At 35.4% G+C, this 23,555-nt stretch overlaps 1 protein-coding gene across 1 annotated transcript in view; it reads left to right on the top strand.

Annotated features, from left to right (window-relative positions):
• The window catches only part of LOC141394850 (uncharacterized), a 203,948-nt gene extending 181,250 nt beyond the window's left edge, over nt 1-22,698 (top strand). The window contains exon 9 of the mRNA XM_073969867.1: nt 20,538-22,698. Coding sequence (XP_073825968.1) covers nt 20,538-22,359 — 1,822 coding nt within the window. The 3' untranslated portion in view covers nt 22,360-22,698. The remainder of the gene's footprint in view (nt 1-20,537) is intronic.
• Nucleotides 22,699-23,555: the final 857 nt, after the last annotated feature.

Below are 23,555 nucleotides of genomic sequence, written 5' to 3'. Positions count from 1 at the left end.
GCATGAGAATATCAGTATCAATTTTGCTGAAAAAACATGAAAATATTTCCCAATTGACGTAAATAGCTGTATCATGAATGACCATAATGAACCCAGTTAAGATATATTCATTTATGTCAATTGCTACAAAAAAAGGACAAAAAAGACCCCTTTGATGAACCGCATGAGGATTAATATCTTTATCAAAAATATTCCCACACCCTCCTGAGTAAAGTTGCCGAAGACACTATATACCTGAAATGCAAGGATTCCAATATATCTTAATTCGAATATTTCGAAGAAATTAAAAATGGGCGGAACTTGCCCCGCCTATTTTGGTTACTTTCCGACGTAAACTTTAAAAACGCCGATACACGTGTCTCATATTTTTAGCTCTACTTTCGTAATCTACTCGATTTTGCTTGCCATTTTTTTTGTTGTCGCATAGTGTTATCAGTAGACATCGGATTTTAGCATGTTTTTTATTTCTTATCCGATTGGACTCAAATTTTGGATCTAGGCGTTTTGAGGGTCAATTTTTCGATATTTGGGGTCATATCAAAAATATGCAAAAAATTTGCAAAATATATCCAAAAATATGCAAAATATATGCAAAAAATATGCAAAATATGCTAAAAATATGCTAAATATGCAAGTGTTTTTTTGACAAAAATCGTCAATTAAATTTGGAAAATCATCAAAAAAGCATTCAAAATTAAGTTTTTTGACGTTTAACATAGTTTTTTGCAGATTATTATGTTATTGAGACTCTCCAGATATTCCGCCACAGCAATAAATCTAGACTAACAAGACTTAAATCAGTTTTCACAAGGTGAGAAAATGTCATATAACCCAGCATTCCTATACAAATGTAGATAGATAATGGACAAATTTCAAAAACTCAATCAGAAATGTCAAAATCAACGTATCCAAATATGGTGATAGTTTCTAATCGGCCAAAATTGTCTAGCAGAAAAACGAAGGAGCTACAGTTAGTCATCGCTATTTTTGTTTAGATAAAAGCGCAATTTTTTCTAGTTTTTGGAAATAGGGTTCGTTTTTTAGTGCAAAATGGGAAAAAGTACTAAAGTACCATTTACGATTCCAGGTTCTGGAATATAACTATAATTAGAAGTATACGTTTTGAATATCCACATATTAGATTTGAATATATTTTATAGTGTTTAGTCCTATATTTGTGGTCAAAATGCTCTAACTGCCGCTTTAATTTGATGACATGGTTTTAGTTTAATGCACTAAAAATACATAATTTTATATGTATATTGTACGCATACAACCGTTTAATGCAGAATTGGGAAATGTTCCTCGGCGAAAAGTAATGCATTATTTTTAGATTCACTTTTGGCAGTTTTGTTGAGATCTGCATTATTTTATTCTTGTAAAATAATTTCAGCTCAATCTCGGGTTTTGTTATTTTCAAAATTTTAAAAACAACAAGTTTTATTTAAGTTGGGATGTAGTTAAAATTGATGTGAAGAACACCAAATGATTAGTGCAAAATAATATCATTCTGAAAAACCACACAATAGCGTGGTAGTGGTAAAATAAGTCAAACCCTTGGAATTATCTTTAACATGGCAAAACCACTCACATATTTCTGCTAGAAAAGCATTTGGAATGCTAAAAAAATATAGTTCTTTCATTCCTGCTACAGGAAAACAATTTTGATAACACAGTCGAAAAGAAATTATACAATTAATTAACTTATACCTGACCGTGTACTCGATAATTTGAACTAATTATTACAAATGTTTCGAATTTGGACAGTTGTTTAATGGAGGAGTTGCTGTATATAGCATTTCCAAATTAAATGAAACCTTTTCCAAATTGAATGAAACTTTTTCCAAATTGAATGAAACCTTTTCCAAATTAAATGAAACCTTTTCCAAATTAAATGAAACCTTTTCCAAATCAAATGAAACCTTTTCCAAATCAAATGAAACCTTTTCCAAATTGAATGAAACTAGAGTTTGGGAATTCCCGACTTTTTTCATTCCCGGGTTCCCGGGAATTCCCGGGACTATGGGAAATCGAATCCGTGGGGCATAGACGTGACAAAGAGTAAGCGAACATGAAGTACTTACTCCCTTTATGTGTAGTTGTGTCGTTAGTTATATAGCATTTCCAAATTAAATGAAACCTTTTCCAAATTGAATGAAACTTTTTCCAAATTGAACGAAACCTTTTCCAAATTGAATGAAACCTTTTCCAAATTAAATGAAACCTTTTCCAAATTAAATGAAACCTTTTCCAAACCAAATGAAACTTTTTCCAAATCAAATGAAACCTTTTCCAAATCAAATGAAACCTTTTCCAAATTGAATGAAACCTATATTTTTAGCGAAAGAAAAAAGCCAGAATATTTTGAAAGGAGAAAGAAATAAAAAAATATATGGGGTTTACTTAAATTCTAATCTTAAGTAATGACATACAAGTGCAACTCGCTGCATGTTTTGCTTCCTTGAACTTAAACATTTTATATAGCATTTCCAGATTAAATGAAACCTTTTCCAAATTAAATGAAACCTTTTCCAAATTAAACGAAACCTTTTCCAAATTAAATGAAACCTTTTCCAAATTAAACGAAACCTTTTCCAATTGAAATGAAACCTTTTCCAATTGAAATGAAACCTTTTCCAATTGAAATGAAACTTTTTCCAAATTAAATGAAACCTTTATTTTGTCATAAAATATACATGAAAAGAATATTGATTTTTGTTGGTTTAATTCAAAATCTTAACAAAATGTGATGTAATTGTAACAAATATAGTTATTATACCCTACACCACTATGTGGTAAGGGGTATTATGTGTTAGTGCATTTGTATGTAACATACAAAAGGAAGCGAGATAGACCCATAGTTCCTTCTAGGGATATACATAGAATCACTTTCTGAGTCGATTTATGCATGTCCGTCCGTCCGTCCGTCCGTCCGTCCGTCCGTCCGTCCGTTCGCAACATACAGGTCGCATTTGTTGACCGATTTCGCTGAAAATTGGGGAATACCATTTTTTTAGCCGTCGGAAGATCAAGTTCGAAGATGGGATATATCGGTCCACGTTTTGGTATAGCCCCCATATAACGGTACCCCCCGATTTACGGTATTTTGACGTTTTCAGCTACATTGTCAGACCGATTTGGCTATAATTTGACATTTAGGGTTCTTAAGTGTCAATAAACATATATAACAAAACTCGTGGACATAGGTCCACGTTTTGGCATAGCCCCCATATAACGGTACCCCCCGATTTGCGGTATTTTGACGTTTTTAGCTACATTTTCAGACCGATTTAGCTATAACTTGACATTTAGGGTTCTTAAGTATCAATAAACTTATATAACAAAAGTTGTGGACATAGGTCCACGTTTTGGTATAGCCCCCATATAACGGTACCCCCCAATTTACGGTATTTTGACGTTTTTAGCTACATTTTCAGACCGATGTAGCTATAATTTAACATTTAGGGTTCTTAAGTGTCAATAAACTTATATAACAAAAGTTGTGGACATAGGTCCCCGTTTTGGTATAGCCACCATATAACGGTGCCCCCCGATTTACGGTGTTTTGATGTTTTTAGCTACATTTGCAGACCGATATAGCTATAATTTGACATTTAGGGTTCTTAAGTATCAATAAACTTATATAACAAAAGTTGTGGACATAGGTCCACGTTTTGGTATAGCCCCCATATAACGGTACCCCCCGATTTGCGGCATTTTGACGTTTTTAGCTACATTTGCAGACCGATGTAGCTATAATTTGACAGTTAGAGTTCTTAAGTGTCAATAAACTTATAAAACAAAACTTGTGGACATAGGTCCACGTTTTGGTATAGCCCCCATATAACGGTACCCCCCGATTTACGGTAGTTTGTCGGTTTTAGCTACATTTTCAGACCGATTTGGCTATAATTTGACACTTAGGGTTCTTATATGTCAATAAACTTATATAACACAAGTTGTGGACATAGGTCCACGTTTTGGTATAGCCCCCATATAACGGCACCCCCCGATTTACGGTATTTTGACGTTTTTAGCTACATTTTCAAACCGATGTAGCTATAATTTGACATTTAGGGTTCTTAAGTGCAAGTAAACTTATATAAAAAAAGTTGTGGACCTAGGTCCACGTTTTGGTATAGCCCCCATATAACGGTACACCCGATTTACCCCATTTCGACGTTTTTATCTACATTTTCAGACCGATTTAGCTATCAATTGACATTTAGGGTTCTTAAATGTCAATAAACTTATATAACTAGTGGACATAGGTCCATGTTTTGGAATAGCCCCCATATAACGTTACCGCCCGATTTCAGGTATTTTGAGAATTTTACCAACAAGTTTTAACCGAATTATCTGTAATTTGAACATTTGACATTTGAAGTTCTTAGTGGTCACAAAACCTCTCCATCAAAAATTGTCAACATAGGTCCATGTTCGGATATAGCTCCCATGTAACGGTACCTCCCAATTGTCAGTAATTTGGCAATTTTAGCTAAAATTTTTAACAGAACTAACTGTAATTTGACATTTGAAGGTTGTAGTGGTCACCACACATCTGCATCAACAATTTTCAACATAGCCCCAATATAACGATACTTCCCGATTTTAGATACTTTGTGGAGTTTACTTAAAATGTTAACCGAACGTAGGTCCATGTTTTTGTATAGCCCCAAAATAAACCGCCCGATTTTCCGTACCTTAGCTTTATTTTTTGGACGAACTTTCTGTAATTTGAAATTTAAAAGTCAACAAAAATTGTTCATTTAAGTTCATATTTTCGTATAGCCCAGATACCTCCGAACTAGCTGTTAATAACATTTGAAGTTTCCACGTTATGTACCGATTTTTGATATTTTGAGGATTCTAGCTAAATTTTTTAACCGAATTAGGAGTTATTTGACATTAAAGGCTCCCATCAAAAACTGTCAACATAGGCCCATGTTTTATTATAACCCCTATATAACAGTACCTCCCAATTTCTAGCCCACCATAAATTGTCAACAGTTAGATAAAGGCACCATAAAAAAGGGCCTCCCGAATGAAGCATTTTATGTACATTTTCTGACATTTTAACGTACTCACTTAAAGTTGGGGACAGGAATGAATATTTTATGGTGGAGGGTATGAAAAGTTCGGCCCGGCCGAACTTAACGCTTTTTTACTCGTGTAGATTTGTTTTTGTGAATAAAAGTAGTTGTCTTATTACAAAATATTTTACTTCATTGAGGTCTTATTATATAACATTTAAACAACTTAACAATAAACGAAAAACAAGAATGGAACACTTGGTCGGTTTTTTAAACACCGAACTGGAACAATTTGAGCATTGTCCATTATCAGGAATGAGTTCTCCAAGTCTGGAGTAATCTTCTCCAATAGACCTTCAATAAATTGTTTAAATTTATCTGCATTTACACTTGAATTTTAAATTATAGTATAATGCACAACTCCCCCGTTGTTTATTGCGGCTACGAGTGTAAATTTTCGACCTTTTACTGAAGGCAACACAATTTGGGCTCTTGTACCTTGCCTAGAACGAGCTTGAGTTCTTCGTAAGTGAAGATTAAATCCACACTCGTCTATAAATATTAATTTTTCTCGTTGTTGGGGTCCCCATCTTGTAAAATCCCGAGTGTATAGTTCATAATGATAGTTCATAAAATCTGTATGTGAATATTTTTGCATATCTATGTTTATGTGGTTTGTATTACTATTTTTGATTTTTGCCTATTGCCCTTCATTAGGTAAGAAAAGTGACATGTCACTATAATCAATAATTTTTTAAGTGATATATTTTGTATTTCAGAGCATTGTTCCAGTTCGGTGTTTAAAAAACACATCAAGTGTTCCATTTTTTTTCTTATATTCTATAGTTGTTTATATAGCATTTCCAGATTAAATGAAACCTTTTCAAAATTAAATGAAACATTTTCCAAATTAAACGAAACCTTTTCCAAATGAAATGAAACCTTTTCCAAATTAAACGAAACCTTTTCCAAATGAAATGAAACCTTTTCCGATTGAAATGAAACCTTTTCCAATTGAAATGAAACTTTTTCCAAATTTAATGAAACCTTTATTTTGTCATAAAATATACATGAAAAGAATATTGATTTTTGTTGATTCAATTTAAAATTTCAACACAATGGTATGTAATTGTAACAAATATAGTTATGTAGATTGGTTTTTCTGAATAAAAGTAGTTGTCTTACAACAAAATATTTTACTTCATTGAGGTCTTATTACATAACATTTAAACTAGTTAACAATAAAAGAAAAACAAAAATGGAGCAATTGGTGGGTTTTGTTTTAACATCGAACTGGAACAATGCTCTGGAAATACAAAATATATCACTTAAGAAAATTTTGATTATATTGACATGTCACTTTTCTTACCTAATGAAGGGGCCCTCTGTTTGCTGCTAGAGGGATTTCCAACACCATGTCCATCACGTAGTTAGAACAATCTTGCTGATTAATTTGTCCGACGCTTCTCTCTATCACATCACTTATGTTATGGTCCGTGGAAAGATCCCGAAGTTCAGCTCTAGCGCAGCATTTTATTTTTGAAAATGCATGTTCGATAGGGTTGAGCATTGGAGAGTATGGCGGTAGAAATTTAAGATGGCACCTCTTTGATTCTATCAAAGATTTTATGTCATGCCCCTTATGAATTTGCGCATTATCCATTATCAGGAATGAGTTCTCCAAGTCTGGAGTAATCTTCTCCAATAGACGTTCAATAAATTGTTTAAATTTATCTGCATTTACACTAGAAAAAAGTATAATGCAGAACTCCCCCGTTGTTATGTAATAAGACCTCAATGAAGTAAAATATTTTGTTGTAAGACAACTACTTTTATTCAGAAAAACCAATCTACATAACTATATTTGTTACAATTACATACCATTGTGTTGAAATTTTAAATTAAAACAACAAAAATCAATATTCTTTTCATGTATATTTTATGACAAAATAAAGGTTTCATTTAATTTGGAAAAAGTTTCATTTCAATTGGAAAAGGTTTCATTTCAATTGGAAAAAGTTTCATTTCATTTGGAAAAGGTTTCGTTTAATTTGGAAAAGGTTTCATTTCATTTGGAAAAGGTTTCGTTTAATTTGGAAAAGGTTTCATTTAATTTGGAAAAGGTTTCATTTAATCTGGAAATGCTATATCTTTGGAACAATATTAAGGGTAAAATACAAAAGGGTCAAAAAGCAATAGCCAAAGTCTTGAAAGAACCAATAAATCATATACGGCATATGACAGCTGTTCTATATGTATGCGATCAACATCCAATTATTCCTGACTAATTTGCGGAGGTTATATAAAATACATGTTTCGGACTACCATCCTAGCAAAGCTTCTTTGATTTCAAAGAGTGCTGCCCGATTATATTTTTAAATTCAACGATATGGTATATTGTTCTTATGGTTCGACGAGCGTGTTAATCATAGAATAAATCCGTTTATAGCGAATTTTTATACGACTGACATTTTGAGTACATGACTTCACAATTGAAACACGGTGACACCAATGATTAGAGGCGTACTTATATGAACATTCATACCATAGTTATTACAGGCTTCCAATCCTAATATACTCCATTTGCCACTTATACATTATACAATTTTGAATATTGTATACAATAATTTTGAGAATAAAACAATTCGAATATATCACAGCTTTTATATCTTAGCAAATTAATATCCTTCAAGAACGCCATAAATAAAAAGCCTAAAAAATACAAAAAATCAAGAGGTATGCTTCCTTGGCGGATATAGGAAGACGTGGACCTATACTAATAATTCTTTTCTGGAATATTTTATAACCCCATAGAAGACTAAATAACAAATACCAGATACCCAACCTTCAATATATTGCGATGTGTTACAAACGGAATGACGAATTTAATTATACCCTCCATATTTTGGTGGAGGGTATAAAAATATTCATGACTTGAACATGAAAATACAAATACCCGTATTCCCGGGAATTTCAAAAAAATTTCCCGGGAAATCCCGTTCAAAAAATGTCGGGAATTCCCGGGAAATCCCGGGTCGGGAATTCCCGACCATAAACTCTAAATGAAACCTTTATTTTTATTGAAAGAAAAAAGCCAGAATATTTTGAAAAGAGAAAGAAATAAAAAATTATATGGATTTTCAACGCAATTCTAAATTAAATTCTAATCTTAAGTAATGACATAAAAGTGTAACTCGCTGCATGTTTTGCTTCCTTGAACATAAACATTTCATAATTTTTGGGCATCAATTAAGGCTGTAGCGAAATAATCCTAAAGAGAGAATTTAGGTTTAAAAAATTCCTAATAACACTGTGACACAAAATGGAGAGGAAAATCTGGGGCAGAGATAATTCCTTTTGGGGATGAAAGCCCTTGGTGAGTATATTATGAATCCCGAAGGCCAGATCCGCCGTGAGTCGAAGTTCCGAGTTATGGCGTGATTGAGTTTCTGCTGAAGACCATATAAGGCATCTGAAATTAACGTTATATCTTTGTTAACAGTTGTTTTAGCTTATTTATGAAATGACTTGTCTTCAGTCAAATTGAATGAGTATTGTTTTCGTAGAGCATTTCGGCTTTCTAACTCGCTTCCTTCAATGTCCTTTTGGTCCCTTATTTTAAGAACCGCTATAAAAGTACCACATGATGACGTTTTTCAGCTTCGAAATGTTCTTCAAAAATGTCGCTCAGAAAATGTTAGGTACGACCCTGATTGACAACTAATCGATTTTGTTGCGTTTTCACGATCTGTTGTTTGAGCTGTTCGATACAATACTCAATCACGTCAACGGTATTACGATCTATTGTCCGATCTCGTAGTACGACTATGGCACACAATTTTATTTTTGAAAGTTTTTTTCAGGATTATTTTTATGCAATAACTTAATAAGTAAACGAATACAAATAATGATTGAATTAAACCGGTGTAATTTTAAATTTTTAATGCTATATACAGCAATGCTGAACACAGTAGTAAAGGCATTTTCAAAAATAAAATTGTGTACCAGAGTGGTACTACGCGATCAGACAATAGATCGTAATATCGTTGACGTGATTGAGCATAGCATGAAAATTCCACAAGCAGCAAATCGTGAACCACTTCATTAGGTAATACAATTAGCCCTGTTGTTATTAGCAATTTTTTAGACCTTAATTCTCTCCTTAGCATTATTTCGCTATAACCTTAATTGAGGCCCAAAAATTATAAAATGTTTAAGTTCAAGGAAGCAAAACATGCAGCGAGTTGCACTTTTATGTCATTACTTATGATTAGAATTTAAGTAAAAAATTCTTGAAACCCCATATATTTTTATTTCTTTCTCTTTTCAAAATATTCTGGCTTTTTTCCTTTAATAAAAATAAAGGTTTCATTCAATTTGGAAAAGGTTTCATTTGATTTGGAAAAGGTTTCATTTGATTTGGAAAAGGTTTCATTTAATTTGGAAAAGGTTTCGTTTAATTTGGAAAAGGTTTCATTCAATTTGGAAAAAGTTTCATTCAATTTGGAAAAGGTTTCATTTAATTTGGAAATGCTATACATTTTTTCAGCAACATTTAGAAAAAATTGTCGAGTACAAGGATATAACACATTTTATAACATATTAGTCTTGTTGTCTAGGATATAAATAAAATATTAAGAAAAATATTCGCCGCAATATTGTCATTAAAGTTGCCAAAGGCACTATACACCTAAAAGGCAAAGATTTCAAGGAATCTTAATTTTCAGAAAAATTTAAATTTCAAACCTGTCCCGAGTTTTGCTTACATCCTGATGTATACTTTAAAAACGTCATATTTCTAGCTCTACTTTCACAATCTGATTGGCGTTTTCTGTAATTTGGGAAAATTGAGTCTTGTTGCATGGTAAATTGGTAAAAAGTAAGGAAAGGAACAAATACGGGCAATGCCAATAAAAATGTCCGGATTGACGTATAGAAAAATCTCACTATTTTTAACACTTAGAGCACTTAGAGTATTATATAACTACCACGAGTTATTTAATCATAGAAAATAATTTATTTTCTTTACTATTCGTTAATCCGGACAATTTGATAATTCGGACACCGCCGAAACCTGTGGTGTAGGGATTATCGAGATTATACTGTATATATGGGTGCAATATCCAAATCTGAATCGATTCTTACCAAAATAAACAGGGATCGCCCTAGGGCCAAAAAATCTCCAATTTGTATGCGAATTGGTCTATAAATGTGACCTGTACTTTGTTTTCAAAATGACCTGGCCAGATGGATAAGTGCGAATCTATGCAGATAATCAAAAGGAACTGTGGGTCTATTTTGTTTCCTTTTGCATGTTGCAAGCTCATTCACTACGACATAATACCCTTAGGGTATTAAAATATAGTTATCAGTGCAATCATGAATAAAAATTACGTGCATAATTTGTATCCTTTCCCAAATGTCACAATTTTTTTCCATATTTATGCCCAAAAAGGGAATATTTTTGTCGATTCGACTAGAATATGCCATCATGAAGCGAAACTAGTAGCTTTCAACTTTTAACAAATATTGATTTTAAAAGAGTTTCACTTTCTAAAATTATTTTCCGTGCGGAAAATTCGGAGGGAAATATTTATGATTGCCCTGTATATGTTTTTATATGTTATATGTTTTTAGTAAAATATGAAAGATTTTATGTAATATTCAATATTGTCTTAGTCTTAATTTCTAGCTCATTTGATATTCTGTCAGACAATTTGGCCGAGCAGAAATTATTAACATATTTGGATACGTTCATTTTGACATTTCTGATTAAGTTTTTGAACAAATTTGTATTAGAAAGCAACTTATGTTGTAATAAGAAGGCTGGATTATAGGAAATTTTCTAAGTCTTTTAGTCCAGATTTATTGCTGTGGCGGAATAATAATTAATAAAATAATAATAATCTGCTAAGAAATCGACGTTTAACGGCAATAAACTTAATTTAGAACACTTTTTGATGACTTTCCAAATTTAATTTGACGATTTTCGTCAAAAAAATTAGTTGCATATTTTGCATATTTTTTGCATATTTTTTGCATATTTTGTGCATATGCAAAAAAATAAAAAATATGAGCCTGTCATTGCATTCAGTTTTCTTCAAAACGAATTTTGGTCCAATCAGAATTTTCGTATCTTTTTTAATAAAAAATATGCAAATATGCAAAATCCGATGTCTAGTTATCAGTGTCCATGGGACATGAGCCTTTTACGACTTGAGATATAACATCAGAATTCAAATGCACTCATATCATTATGGTGAATATATTTTTTAGCCATTATTATGAACTTTAGCAACTAACTTTAGCTTGTAGTCGAAACCAAAAAAAAAGATTGTTTTATACATATAAATGTTATAGCTTTCGAATAAGACAATGGAATTTAAATCTATTGGTTTTATAAATACGAGAATACAATATAACAATCCGTAGATACGGGTGATTTTTTATATCAAAAAATGAACATAAAAGGAGTCATGCGTTTTTTAAATAATTTATTGCAATTTCTATACAAGAAGTACGTTTCTCCAACTCATTTGTTTGCGTTACTGAAAAATCGGTAAAATTAAATTGCTTCTAATTTCGGTGATTTCATATATTTTTCAGTAAGTTAGCGATCAACAAAGTGGTCGTTAAGCTCTGCCTATAGCAAGAGTGCTGTCAACTTCTATTTAAACTGTTCATTAGCGTTTTAATTTTACCGACTTGTATCGGTAGCTCAAAAAATGAGTTAGCTTTAAATGTTTTAAACATCTGTAGATAAAATATCATTGGAATACCTTACACAGTTCCAATGGAACCAGTTCCCTTAGAGGAAAGGAAATCCCAACATCGATTTTTAGGGGAACAAGGCTATCCAACACTAGGTTTAAAATACTGTTGCTTATCATAGTCAGCCATCAATTGTTGAAGGGCAGAAAAATCATTCGACAAATTCAAATAGTTAATTCCATATTGACTGTATAGCTGAATCAACAGTGGCTAGCCAGAAAGACGAGATTTGGACCGAAAACGTTGAAAAACTTAATATTTCTTATTGCGACACAAATTGCTATTGCTAAGAATGAAAACTTCAATGAAATAAATAAGAATCAATTGCTTAAGATAGGAAAAAATATTGATGTCCGGATTATCGAGGTAAAAAAATATGAGATGTCCGGATTACCGAGTCTACAATGTAAACAATTTTAGTGTCCGGATTACCGCGTTGTCCGGATTAACGAGTGTCCCGATTATCGAGACTATACTGTAATCACTTTCTGAGTCGATTTATGCATGTCCGTCCGTCTGTCCATGTATTTTTGTTCGCAACGTACAGGTCGCATTTTTTGTCCGATTCAGCTGAAAATTAGGGACTACAATTTTTTTAGCCATAGGAAGAACGCTATTACTTTTGGTGAAAATCGGTTCAGATTTGGATAAAGCTCCCATATATATTTTCTGCCGATTTGACGTATTTGCTGCACCAAACACGCTATATACATACGATTTTGATGAAATTTTGAATGTGTGACTGGATTCGGTCTAGAAATAAGTGTGCCAAATTATATCGAAATCGGTTAAGATTTGGATAAAGCTCCCATATATATTTTCGGCCGATTTGACGTATTTTCAGTACCAAACACGCTATATATGTCCGATTACGATGAAATTGGGAATGTGTGACTGAATTCGGTCTAAAAATAAATATGCCAAATTATATCGAAATCGGTTCAGATTTGGATATAGCTCCCATATATATTTTCGCCCGATTTGACGTATTTGCTGCACCAAACACGCTATATACGTCCGATTTTGATGAAATTTGGAATGTTTGACTAAATTCGGATTAGAAATAAATGTGCCAAATTATATCGAAATCGGTTCAGATTTGGATATAGCTCCTATATATATTTTCGGCCGATTTCACGTATTTTCTGTACCAAACACGCTATATATGTATGTCCGATTTCGATGAATTTTGTAATGTATGACTGAATTCGGTCTAGAAATAAATGTGCCAAATTATATCGAAATCGGTTAAGATTTGGATATAGCTCCCATATATATTTTACTTATTCACAGTGGTATAGGGTATCAATAGTCGGCCCCGCCCGACTTTGATCCTTTCCTTACTGGTTCTCTGTTGGATTTGTTTATACCCTAGAGTGGTTTTAAAAAATCGATGTCGGATTTTTTAGGCGGCATATTACGAGTTGTTTCTTAATTTCAACAGGATCTCCGACAAACAGAATGACAAATTTAATTATACCCTCCTTATAGTGGTGGAGAGTATAATAAACCCCTCTAAAGCTGACGACATCCGCAAACGTTATGAGGACCATGATCTGCGAATCGAATGTTCGCTCTCTTATAGAGAAGATGCAGTTTACGCACTGGCAGAAGTACAAGGCCGATATTACTGTCATACAGGAAATATGACCAGTTTGGAAAGGCATCACAGCAACACCTAAAGGTGACGCACTCTATTATAGCTGTGATGACATACAAAAATCAAGGGTTTGGTTGCCGGTTTCTAGTTGGTCGGAAGTTAAAACATTTGGTCTCCAGTTTCCACGCGCGGTGAATAAGAGACTTCCTACAATTCGAATAAAAACAAAATGTTCAATATGAGTTTTATTTACGGTCATGCTTCTACTGAAGACAAGAGTGAGCAGACCAATGATATTTTTACAAGCGCTTAGAAGAAACATATGACCGTTGTCCTGCCCATGACATGTCAAATTTATTCTAGGCGATTTTAATGCCAAAATTGGAAAGGAGAATATATTTGGCCCAACAGTCGGGAAATTCAGTCTCCACAGCGAAACATCTGGCAATGAAAAGAGGCTGATAGGCTTTGCAGCGTCAAACAAAAACATGATCTTTAGCAGCTACAGATTGCGCATTCGGCATTCATAAGGGCAACAGAAGACTTTTGGATGTCTTCTAAAGGCAACATAAGACCATGGAAAGTCTTCTAAAGCCAACATAAGACCTTTGGAGGTCTTCTTAAGGCAACTGAAAACCTTTGGATGTCTTCTAAAGACAACAGAAGAGCTTTGGAGGTCTTCTAAAGACAACAGAAGACATTTAGAGGTCTTCTAAAGGCAACAGAAGACCTTTAGTTGTCTTCTAAGACATTTAGAGGTCTTCTAAAGCCAACTGGGAACCCCAGGAGGTCTTCTTAAGCCAACAGAAGACCTTTACCTGTCTTGTAAAGCCAACAGTAGACCTTCGGAGGTCTTCTAAAGACAACAGTCGGGAAATTCAGTCTCTACAACGAAAGATCTGACAATGAAATGAGGCTGATAGACTTCGCAGCGGCTAAAAACATGGTCTTTAGCAGCAGCAAATTAAGTATCTTGATTCATAAGGGCACCTGGCTATCACCAGACAAAAAACATCAAATCATATTGATCACGTTGTGATAGCTGGAAGATATTTATCGAGCGTGTTGGATGTACCACCTTTCCGAGTACCAAATATCGACTCGGTTCACCACCTTTTTGCAGCAAGGTAAATACGTACCAGAATTAAAGTAACAGCTAAAGTACGAACAGACACAACACGGAAGTTGGGCGTTGGTAAACTGTAATCACAGCAGATAGCCACAGCACATTCCACTCAACTGGTCCAATTGATCAATTAAAGCACTCCTCGCCCCATCAGCACAGTGGTAAAATATTGACCTCTCCATGCAAACAGCCGCAAAATCCATACTTGGATATCGGAGACCTTTACCAAGAAAACCGTGGCATGGCTACCGAATAGAAAAATGCGGCATATATTGCTAATTTACAATCAGTAGCATAGATCACCAGAGGTATCGGGAGAAAGTGAGAGAAATGGAAAATAAGGATTGAAAAAATCGACATGTACAGGAGCCATAATGAAGACCGAAAATTCTACCAAATAGTGAAACATCAAACTGATGGCTTTTGAACAGGTACCTACTTCGGTGGAGACGAACAAGGTAATCTGGTTAGAGATAGTGTGCCCAGGATATTTAAAAAGCATTAGTCTAAACTGTTGATATTCAATAATAACGAATACGGCGATGATAGCACAGATGCAGTCCCAGAATGGAATTGAGTGTAAGAGTATACCACAAACAGCAATAAACCAGCATAAAACAAGAAGGCAGCAGGAGCTGATGGCTTACCAGGCGATCTGTTCAAAACCAGAGGCGACTCGCTGATAAGATGTATGCATCAACTTGTTAGCACCACCTGGCAGGAAAAACGCGTACCCGATAATTGGAACATGAGCATCCTATGACCCGTCCACAAGAAAGTAGAGCACTGCAGTTAGAGCACTGCAGAACCATAAGTCTGCTCCATATGCCTATAAGATAGTGTCAGGGATATTATGCGAACGACTAAAGCCTATGGTAAACGAAATAATTAGACCATACCAATTCGGCCTTAGACCTGACAAATCTACAATTGACCAGATATTTACCCTGTGAAATAGGACCAAGAGTGCAGATCGGCACATACCATTTTTGGTCAATTATAGAGCAGCTTCGACAGTCCCTTATGTTCAAAGTTATTCCAAGCTATATCTGAATTTGGTAACCCCGCAAAGCTGATACGGCTTTTTTACGACGACGTTAAGTAATACCCTGTCTTCAGTTAAAATATGAAAGAACATCTCCGAACAGTTCAGTATCAAAAATGGTTTCCGACAAGGAGACAGCCTTTCGTATGACCTGTACAACATTCTGCTGGAAAAAGTTATACGAAATACAAAAGTGAAATGAAATAACACAATATACACCAATTTAACGTAATAATTGAGGTAGAGCGCTATATTTTTGCACCCGAGTTTATTTTTCCCTTGGGCAGATCAAGTTCGAATATTGTGCGAACGACTAAAGCATATGGTCAACGAAATAATTAGACCATACCAATGCGGCCTTAGACCTGGCAAATCCACAATTAACCAGATATTTACCCTGTGATATAGGCCTAGGAGATGCAGATCAACACATACGATTTTTTTGTCGATTAAAGAGCAGCTTTCAACAGTCCCTTAAGTTCAAAGATATTCCAAGCAATATCTGAATTTGGTAACTCCGCAAAACTGATACGGCTTTGTAAAACGACATAAACTAATATCCTGTCCTCAGTTAAAATAGGAAAGAAAATCTCCGAACATTTCAATACCAAAAATGGTTTCCGACAAGGAGACAGCCTTTCGTGTGACCTGTACAACATTCTGCTGCAAAAGGTTATACGAGATGCAAAAGTCAAAAGAAATGGTACAATATACACCAATTTAACGTAATAATTGAGCTATAACGCTATATTTTTGCACACGGGTGTATTTTTCCCCTAAGCAGATCAAGTTCGAATATGGGCTATATATATAAGGTGACCAATATTTTTGAACGAAAATGGAGTACACATATAAATATGTAAAAAGTTACAGGCAAAAAAGGACAGAAAACCTTTGGAGGACTTCTAAAGGCAATTGAAGACCTTTCGAGGTCTTCTAAAGACAACTGGAAACCCCTGGAGGTCTTCTAAAGACAAACGAAGACTTTTAGAATTATCTATAGACAGCATAAGACCTTTGGACCTTTTATAGACAAAAGAAGATCTTTTGAGGACTTCTAAAGACAACAGAAGACCTTTGTAGGTCTTGCAAAGGCAATTGAACAGATTTGGGGGTTTTCTAAAGCCAAGAGGTCTTAAGACAACATGAGATCTTTGGAGGACTTCTAAAGACAACATAATACCTTTAGAGGTCTTCTACAGCGAACAGAAGCCTTTTGTGGGTCTTCTATAGACAACATAAGACCTTTGGAAATATTCCAAAGACAACAGAAAACCTCTGTAGGTCTTGTAAAGACATCAGAAACACTCTTGAAGTATTGTAAAGACAACAGAAAACCCTCTAGAAGTCTTATGTGGACAACAGAAGACCTTTGTAAAGGCAAGACCTTTGGAGGTCTTCTAAAAACAACAGATAGTCTTTGAAGGTCTTCTAAAGCCAACAGAAGACCTTTGGAAGTCTTCTTAAGACAACAGAATACCTTTGGAGTTATTCGAAAGCCAACAGTAGGCCTTTGGAGGTCTTCTTAAGACACCAGAAGACTTTTGGAGGTCTTCTAAAGCAAAAAGTACACCTTTGGAGGTCTTCTAAAGACAACAGAAAATCTTTGAAGGTCTTCTAAAGCCAACAGAAGACCTTTAAAGGTCTTCTTAAGACAACCGAAGGCCTTTGGATGTCTTCAAAAGACAACAGAAGATCATTGGAGGTCTTCTAAAGACAACAGAAGACATTTAGAGGTCTTCTAAAGCCAACAGAAGCCTTTTGTGGGTCTTCTATAGACAACATAAGACCTTTGGAGGTCTTCTTAAAACAACATAAAACTTTTGGAGGTCTTCCAAAGACATAAGAAAAACTCTTGAAGTCTTCTAAAGCCAACAGAAAACCCTCTATAGGTCTTATATGGACAACAGAAGACCTTTGGAGGTCTTCTTCTGCTTCACAGAGAAGTCGAAGTTTCTAAGAAGAAGACCTTTGGAGGTCTTCTTAAGACATCAGAAGACCTTTGGAGGTGCCAACAGTAGACCTTCGGAGGTCTTCTTCAAACAACAGATGACCTGTGGAGGTCTTCCAAAAACAACAGAAGACCTTTGAAGGTCTTCTAAAACCAACAGAAGACCTTTGGAGGTCTTCTAAAGCCAAAGGAAGACCTTTGAAGGTCTTCTAAAGCCAACGGAAGACCTTTGGATGTCTTCTAAATCCAAAGGAAGACTTTTGGCGATCTTCTTAAGACAACAGAAAACATTTAGATGTCTTCTAAAAGCAACTGAAGACATTTGGAGGTCTTCTAAAGACAACAGAAGATCATTGGAGGTCTTCTAAAGACAACAGAAGACATTTAGAGGTCTTCTAAAGCCAACAGAAGCCTTTTGTGGGTCTTCTATAGACAACATAAGACCTTTGGAGGTCTTCTTAAAACAACATAAAACTTTTGGAGGTCTTCCAAAGACATAAGAAAAACTCTTGAAGTCTTCTAAAGCCAACAGAAAACCCTCTATAGGTCTTATATGGACAACAGAAGACCTTTGGAGGTCTTCTTCTGCTTCACAGAGAAGTCGAAGTTTCTAAGAAGAAGACCTTTGGAGGTCTTCTTAAGACATCAGAAGACCTTTGGAGGTGCCAACAGTAGACCTTCGGAGGTCTTCTTCAAACAACAGATGACCTGTGGAGGTCTTCCAGAAACAAAAGATGACCTGTGGAGGTCTTCCAAAAACAACAGAAGACCTTTGAAGGTCTTCTAAAACCAACAGAAGACCTTTGGAGGTCTTCTAAAGCCAAAGGAAGACCTTTGAAGGTCTTCTAAAGCCAACGGAAGACCTTTGGATGTCTTCTAAATCCAAAGGAAGACTTTTGGCGATCTTCTTAAGACAACAGAAAACATTTAGATGTCTTCTAAAAGCAACTGAAGACATTTGGAGGTCTTCTAAAGCCAACAGAAGCCCTTTGGAGGTCTACTTAAGACAACAGAACACATTTAGCGATGTTCTAAAGCAGAAGCCTTTTGTGGGTCTACTATAGACAACATAAGACCTTTGGAGGTTTTCTAAAAACAACAGAAAACCTTTGTATGTCTTCCAAAGACATCAGAAAAACTCTTGAAGTCTTCTAAAGCCAACAGAAAACCCTCTAGATGTATTATATGGCCAACAGAAGGCCTTTGGAGGTGTTTTTCTGGTTCACTGAGAAGTCGAAGTTTCAAAGAAGAAGAAGACCTTTGGAGGTCTTCTAAAGCCAACAGAAGACCTTTGGAGTAGACCTTGGATTTCCTAAGTATTCACATGTTCACATGTATTTGTGCAACATGTCCACGTTTTGGTGTAGCCCACATATAAAAATACCTCGCGATTTTCGGTATTTTGAGGGTTTTAGATACATTTTTTTAATTAATTACCCTTAATTTAACATTTGAAGTTCTTTGAAGTCACAAAACTTCTCCGCCAAAAATTGTCAACTTGGTCCCTGCTTTGGTATACCCATATAACGGCACTGCCGATTTTCGGCATTTTGGTAGTTTCAGTTATATTTCTTTGATACTTGAGGTTGCCTGTAGTCACTAAACTTCTCCACCAAAACTTCTCAACTTTGGTACATGTTTTGTTATAGCTGTCATATAACGATACCTCCGGATTTTTCGGTATATTAAGGGTTTTAGCTACATTTTTTTACTGAACTACCTACCCGTAATTTGAAATTTGAGGTTCCCTGCAGTCACTAAACTTATCCACCAAAAATGTTCAACATACGTAGGTCCATGTTATTGTACATCCCCTATATATCGGTACCTCCCGATTTTCGGTGTTTGGAAGGTTTTAGCTAATTTTTTTGACTGAACTCTATGTAATTTGACATTTGAGGTTCCCTGCAGTCACCAAAAAATGTTCAACATAACGGTACTGCCGATTTTCGGTATTTGGAGGATTTTAGCTTAGAGTTGGCAAACTATCGATAGTCAAACTATCGTTTTGATTGTATTTTTAAGAGAAATATTACTTCACCCACCAAAACATGTTTTTGGGTTATCTGTCGCAAATTATCTAAAAAATAATTGCCTTAGAATCCGATATAAAATAAAGCGATCAAAACGATAGTCGGGCAATCGATAGTTTGTCAGCTCTATTTTAGCTACCGAACTATCTGTAATTATACATTCGAGGTTTCCAGATGGCACAAAACTTCTCCACCAAAAATTTTCCACATAGTTCCATGATTTGGTATCTGTATCTGTAGTAGTACCTCCCTCCCGCTTTCGGTATTTTAGCTACATTTTTGATCGAACTGCCGCTAATTTGACATTTGTGGTTTCCTGCAGTCAGAAAACGTTTTCACCAAAAATTGTCAAATTGTCAACATAGAATAACTTCTCCACCAAATTGTGGACAGGAAAGGAGGTTATAAAAAGTTCGACCCGGCCTAACTTAACAATATTTTTTTTTTGTTTTTATTTTTCGACAGTTTATTGCTTACGTCTTTATTTTACGGCTGTCAGACGTGGTATTGCATATTTGAAGCAAATAAACATAAACTATATTTCTTATCCTGTATCATTGTGCTGCCCTCTTTTTTGACGCTAACTCTCCCAAAGAACAATAACTCTCCCAAAGAACAACTTCTTGACTTTGTAGTAGACTTCTTTTATAAGGGCAAAAGTTCTTCTTATAGAAAAGCAGAGGTCATCGTATAGAAGTACAGGAGGTCTGCTTCAGAAAGTCTTTCTATAGATGAGCAGAAGGTCTACTTATAGGTGAGGAGGTCTTTTAAATTCTTTTTACAGAAGATCGAGAGGCCTACTTATATGACTCGGCCACATGCTTGCTAACGTTGACAGAATATGCCGTATTCGGCCAAATAGCCGAATCGAAGGACCAACACCGTCCTTATGGGCTTGATCCATGCCTTTGTATTTCAATACAATAATATTAAATCTTTAATAGTCTCTAAAATTATTTTATTTCTATTTATTTTCAGTACCAAATCTTCCCAGACCCCCCATGAAGACAACGAAAGTAACACCAATGCCTCTCAGCAAGCGCAGCAAGAAGAAGAAAAGGAACCAGCAAACAATGAAAATGAACACGAAAACGAAGGTCAGTCTCAAAAAACTCCCAGTGGTTCAATAAAATCCGGCTCCTATTCATTGAAATCCACAGCTTCGGCACAATCAAGTGCGGGTATTCGAAGTATAAAGAATGAAGGCAGCCCCGAAAGAAATGCAACCACTGCTGAGGATGCTAAAAGCCTAAAAGAAGAGGAAAATGTCTCGACGCCCATTTTAACCACACCCCTAACAACTGTTGAGGCAACTGTAAGTGAAATAGCAGACGATAAAGATGTCAATAGTGAATCACCAAGTAAATGGCGAACTGGTGAAGACATTTTACAGCTAGAGGATGTGGTAGACACTCCTGCTGCAGAAGCTCTAGTTGAAGATGAAGAAATTGAAGATAAAAATGATAAAAATTCCCTACAACGTAACGGAAGTTTGGCAAGTTTACACAGTAAAACGGAGAGCATTAAGACCTTGATTGGTGACACACCAACCGTGTTGTCTAGGGCCCAATCAGCCAAATCCTTGGTAATTGAAGAACAAATTGAAGATAATACCAGTTTTGTGGTGGTTGAAGATACAGCCGATGAAGATGATGTGGATAAAGGCGTGGTGATTGAAGATAACACAGATGATTCGGATGTTATGAGTAATAATACCGCCATCATTTCCACGTCTAAACCCAATAGTGCCGGTGGCATAACATCACGGCCACAAACCAGTCGCTCTAGATCACCCACCATAGAAGAAATTAAAGCATTGTCACGACGTAACTCTATGATCAAGTCTATGGAATCGCTGTATGAAAGACCTGCCTCCAAGCAGGATTTCAATGATAATACCACCGAAACTAGTTCCGAAACAAGTGGCCAACTAAACAGCAGTTTGGGTTCCACAATTATACCAGTTACAGGAGCAGCAATGCTGAAGCCACAACATACCCCATTGAAACAAAAGTCCAAGACAACACATTTCCTTAAGAGTCATCGTCGTGTGTCGCCAGTTAAGCAATCCATCAAAGTGGTTCAGGCCGAATTGTATCCCCCCACCCTGCAAAGGTTTGAGAAACCCCGAGAAGCCATAATGAAAACATTCGACCAATTGGATTCCAGCAATTGGGAAGTAATTATGGTGGGTTTGAAGAATATGGTACGCCTCATGCGTTATCATCCGAAAAATATTGACAATCACATGCACATGGTGTGCATACAGCTATCCAGGTCTGTAAGGAATCTTCGTTCACAAGTGGCAAGGGCTGCCTGTCAAGCTGCCACAGAATTGTTTACAATAAAATCAAGATACCTCGAACAAGAGTGTGATGATTTGGTGTGTGCTTTGCTGCATCGCACTGCCGACACAAATCGTTTTATTCGAGCCGATGCCACACGGGCCCTTGAGACAATGTGTGACAATTTATCACCGGGAAAAATTCTCAATATTCTAACATCCAAAGGTGCCCAACACCAGAATGCTTTGGTGCGAACCACAACAGCAAAACTATTGAATCGCCTGGTAGAACGCTTGGGATGTGACAAAATCTATACCATGCCTCGCGACCACCGGGAGAAATTCTTTGTTACGGGGGCAAATTTGCTACTCGAGGGAAGTCTAGAAACACGTAGCTATGCCAAAACATTATTTCGAATGCTCTCCGAACATGGAAATTACCAGAGAATGTTACTCGAGATAATACCACCCAGAACATATCGTAATATTGAAAAGACCTTGAAGAGTATACGTTGAAGGGAGGTCATCGGGTCAGCACAGCACATTTGTATATAATACTACCACAAGCACAACGATTAGTAATTTATAATTAATCATCTAAATTTAGTTACGAGGTTAAGGCGTTCATGGAACCGTTTACTTTTGTTTTGTTTATTTCAAATTAATGTTAAAAACATTTATTCGACCTTTAAAAAATGCTCATTTCTCTAATACGTAGATTAATATATTTTTTGTTTTAAGGGAAAATGTAAAAATTATGATAATTATAACAGAGAATAATAATAATTATAATAATAATATATTTATGTATGTAGCTTCAACCGTTCTATTTCGAATAAAAATATTAAATATTAATTTTTCAATTGTTTTATTTTGAACAATTAATTAGTAATTCATGAAAGGGATTAAATACATCAAACAATCGCCCCTTTCGTCTAAAACTAGAAATCGCTTGAAGATGTGCAAATTTTTTTACCTTCCACCGTAGTGTGGAAGATAAAATTCTGAGTCAATCTAGCCATGTCCGTCTGTTGTAACCACTGTAGCGTCCACATATATAGTTGAGCAGGAACGGTATATTTTTGTTCCCGAGAGTCTTTTTCCATAGGCAGGTCAAGTACGAATATCGGCCATGTTCTCTCCTGTTCCCATTTTGAGGATTTGTCTCTCCTGATATTTTGGGAATTTTAGCTATAATTTTTATCCAAACCAGCTGTTATTTGATATTTCAGGTTTCCAGCAGTGACGAAACTTCTCCACCAAAAATTGTCAACATATGTCCTCCCGATTTTCGGTATTTTGAGTATTTTAGCTACTTGTAATTTCATATTTGAGGTTCCCTGGAGTCACAATACATCTCTACAAAAAACCATCAACATAGGTCCACGTTTTGATGTAGCCCCCATATAGCGGTACCTGCCGATTTTCTTTATTTTAAAGATTTTATCTACAATTTTTAAACGAACTACCTGTAGTTTGACAGTTGAGGTTCCTAGTGACCACAAAACGTCTCCTCTAAACACTGTGAACATATGTAGGTCCACGTTTTGGTACAGCCCCCATATAACCGTACGTCCCAATTTTCGGTATTTTGAAGATTTTAATTAAAGTTTTTGACCGAACTACCTGTAATTTGACGTTTGAGGTTCCCAGTGATCACAAAACATCTCCACCAAAAACTGTCAACAAAGATCATTGTTTTGGTATAGCCC

This window comes from Musca autumnalis, unplaced genomic scaffold (assembly GCF_047663935.1).
Source record: "Musca autumnalis isolate F117 unplaced genomic scaffold, ASM4766393v1 scaffold_2, whole genome shotgun sequence".
NCBI lineage: Eukaryota > Metazoa > Arthropoda > Insecta > Diptera > Muscidae > Musca > Musca autumnalis.
The sequence above is the reverse complement of the archived record's forward strand: the minus strand, read 5'-3'. Positions and strand labels throughout refer to the sequence as shown.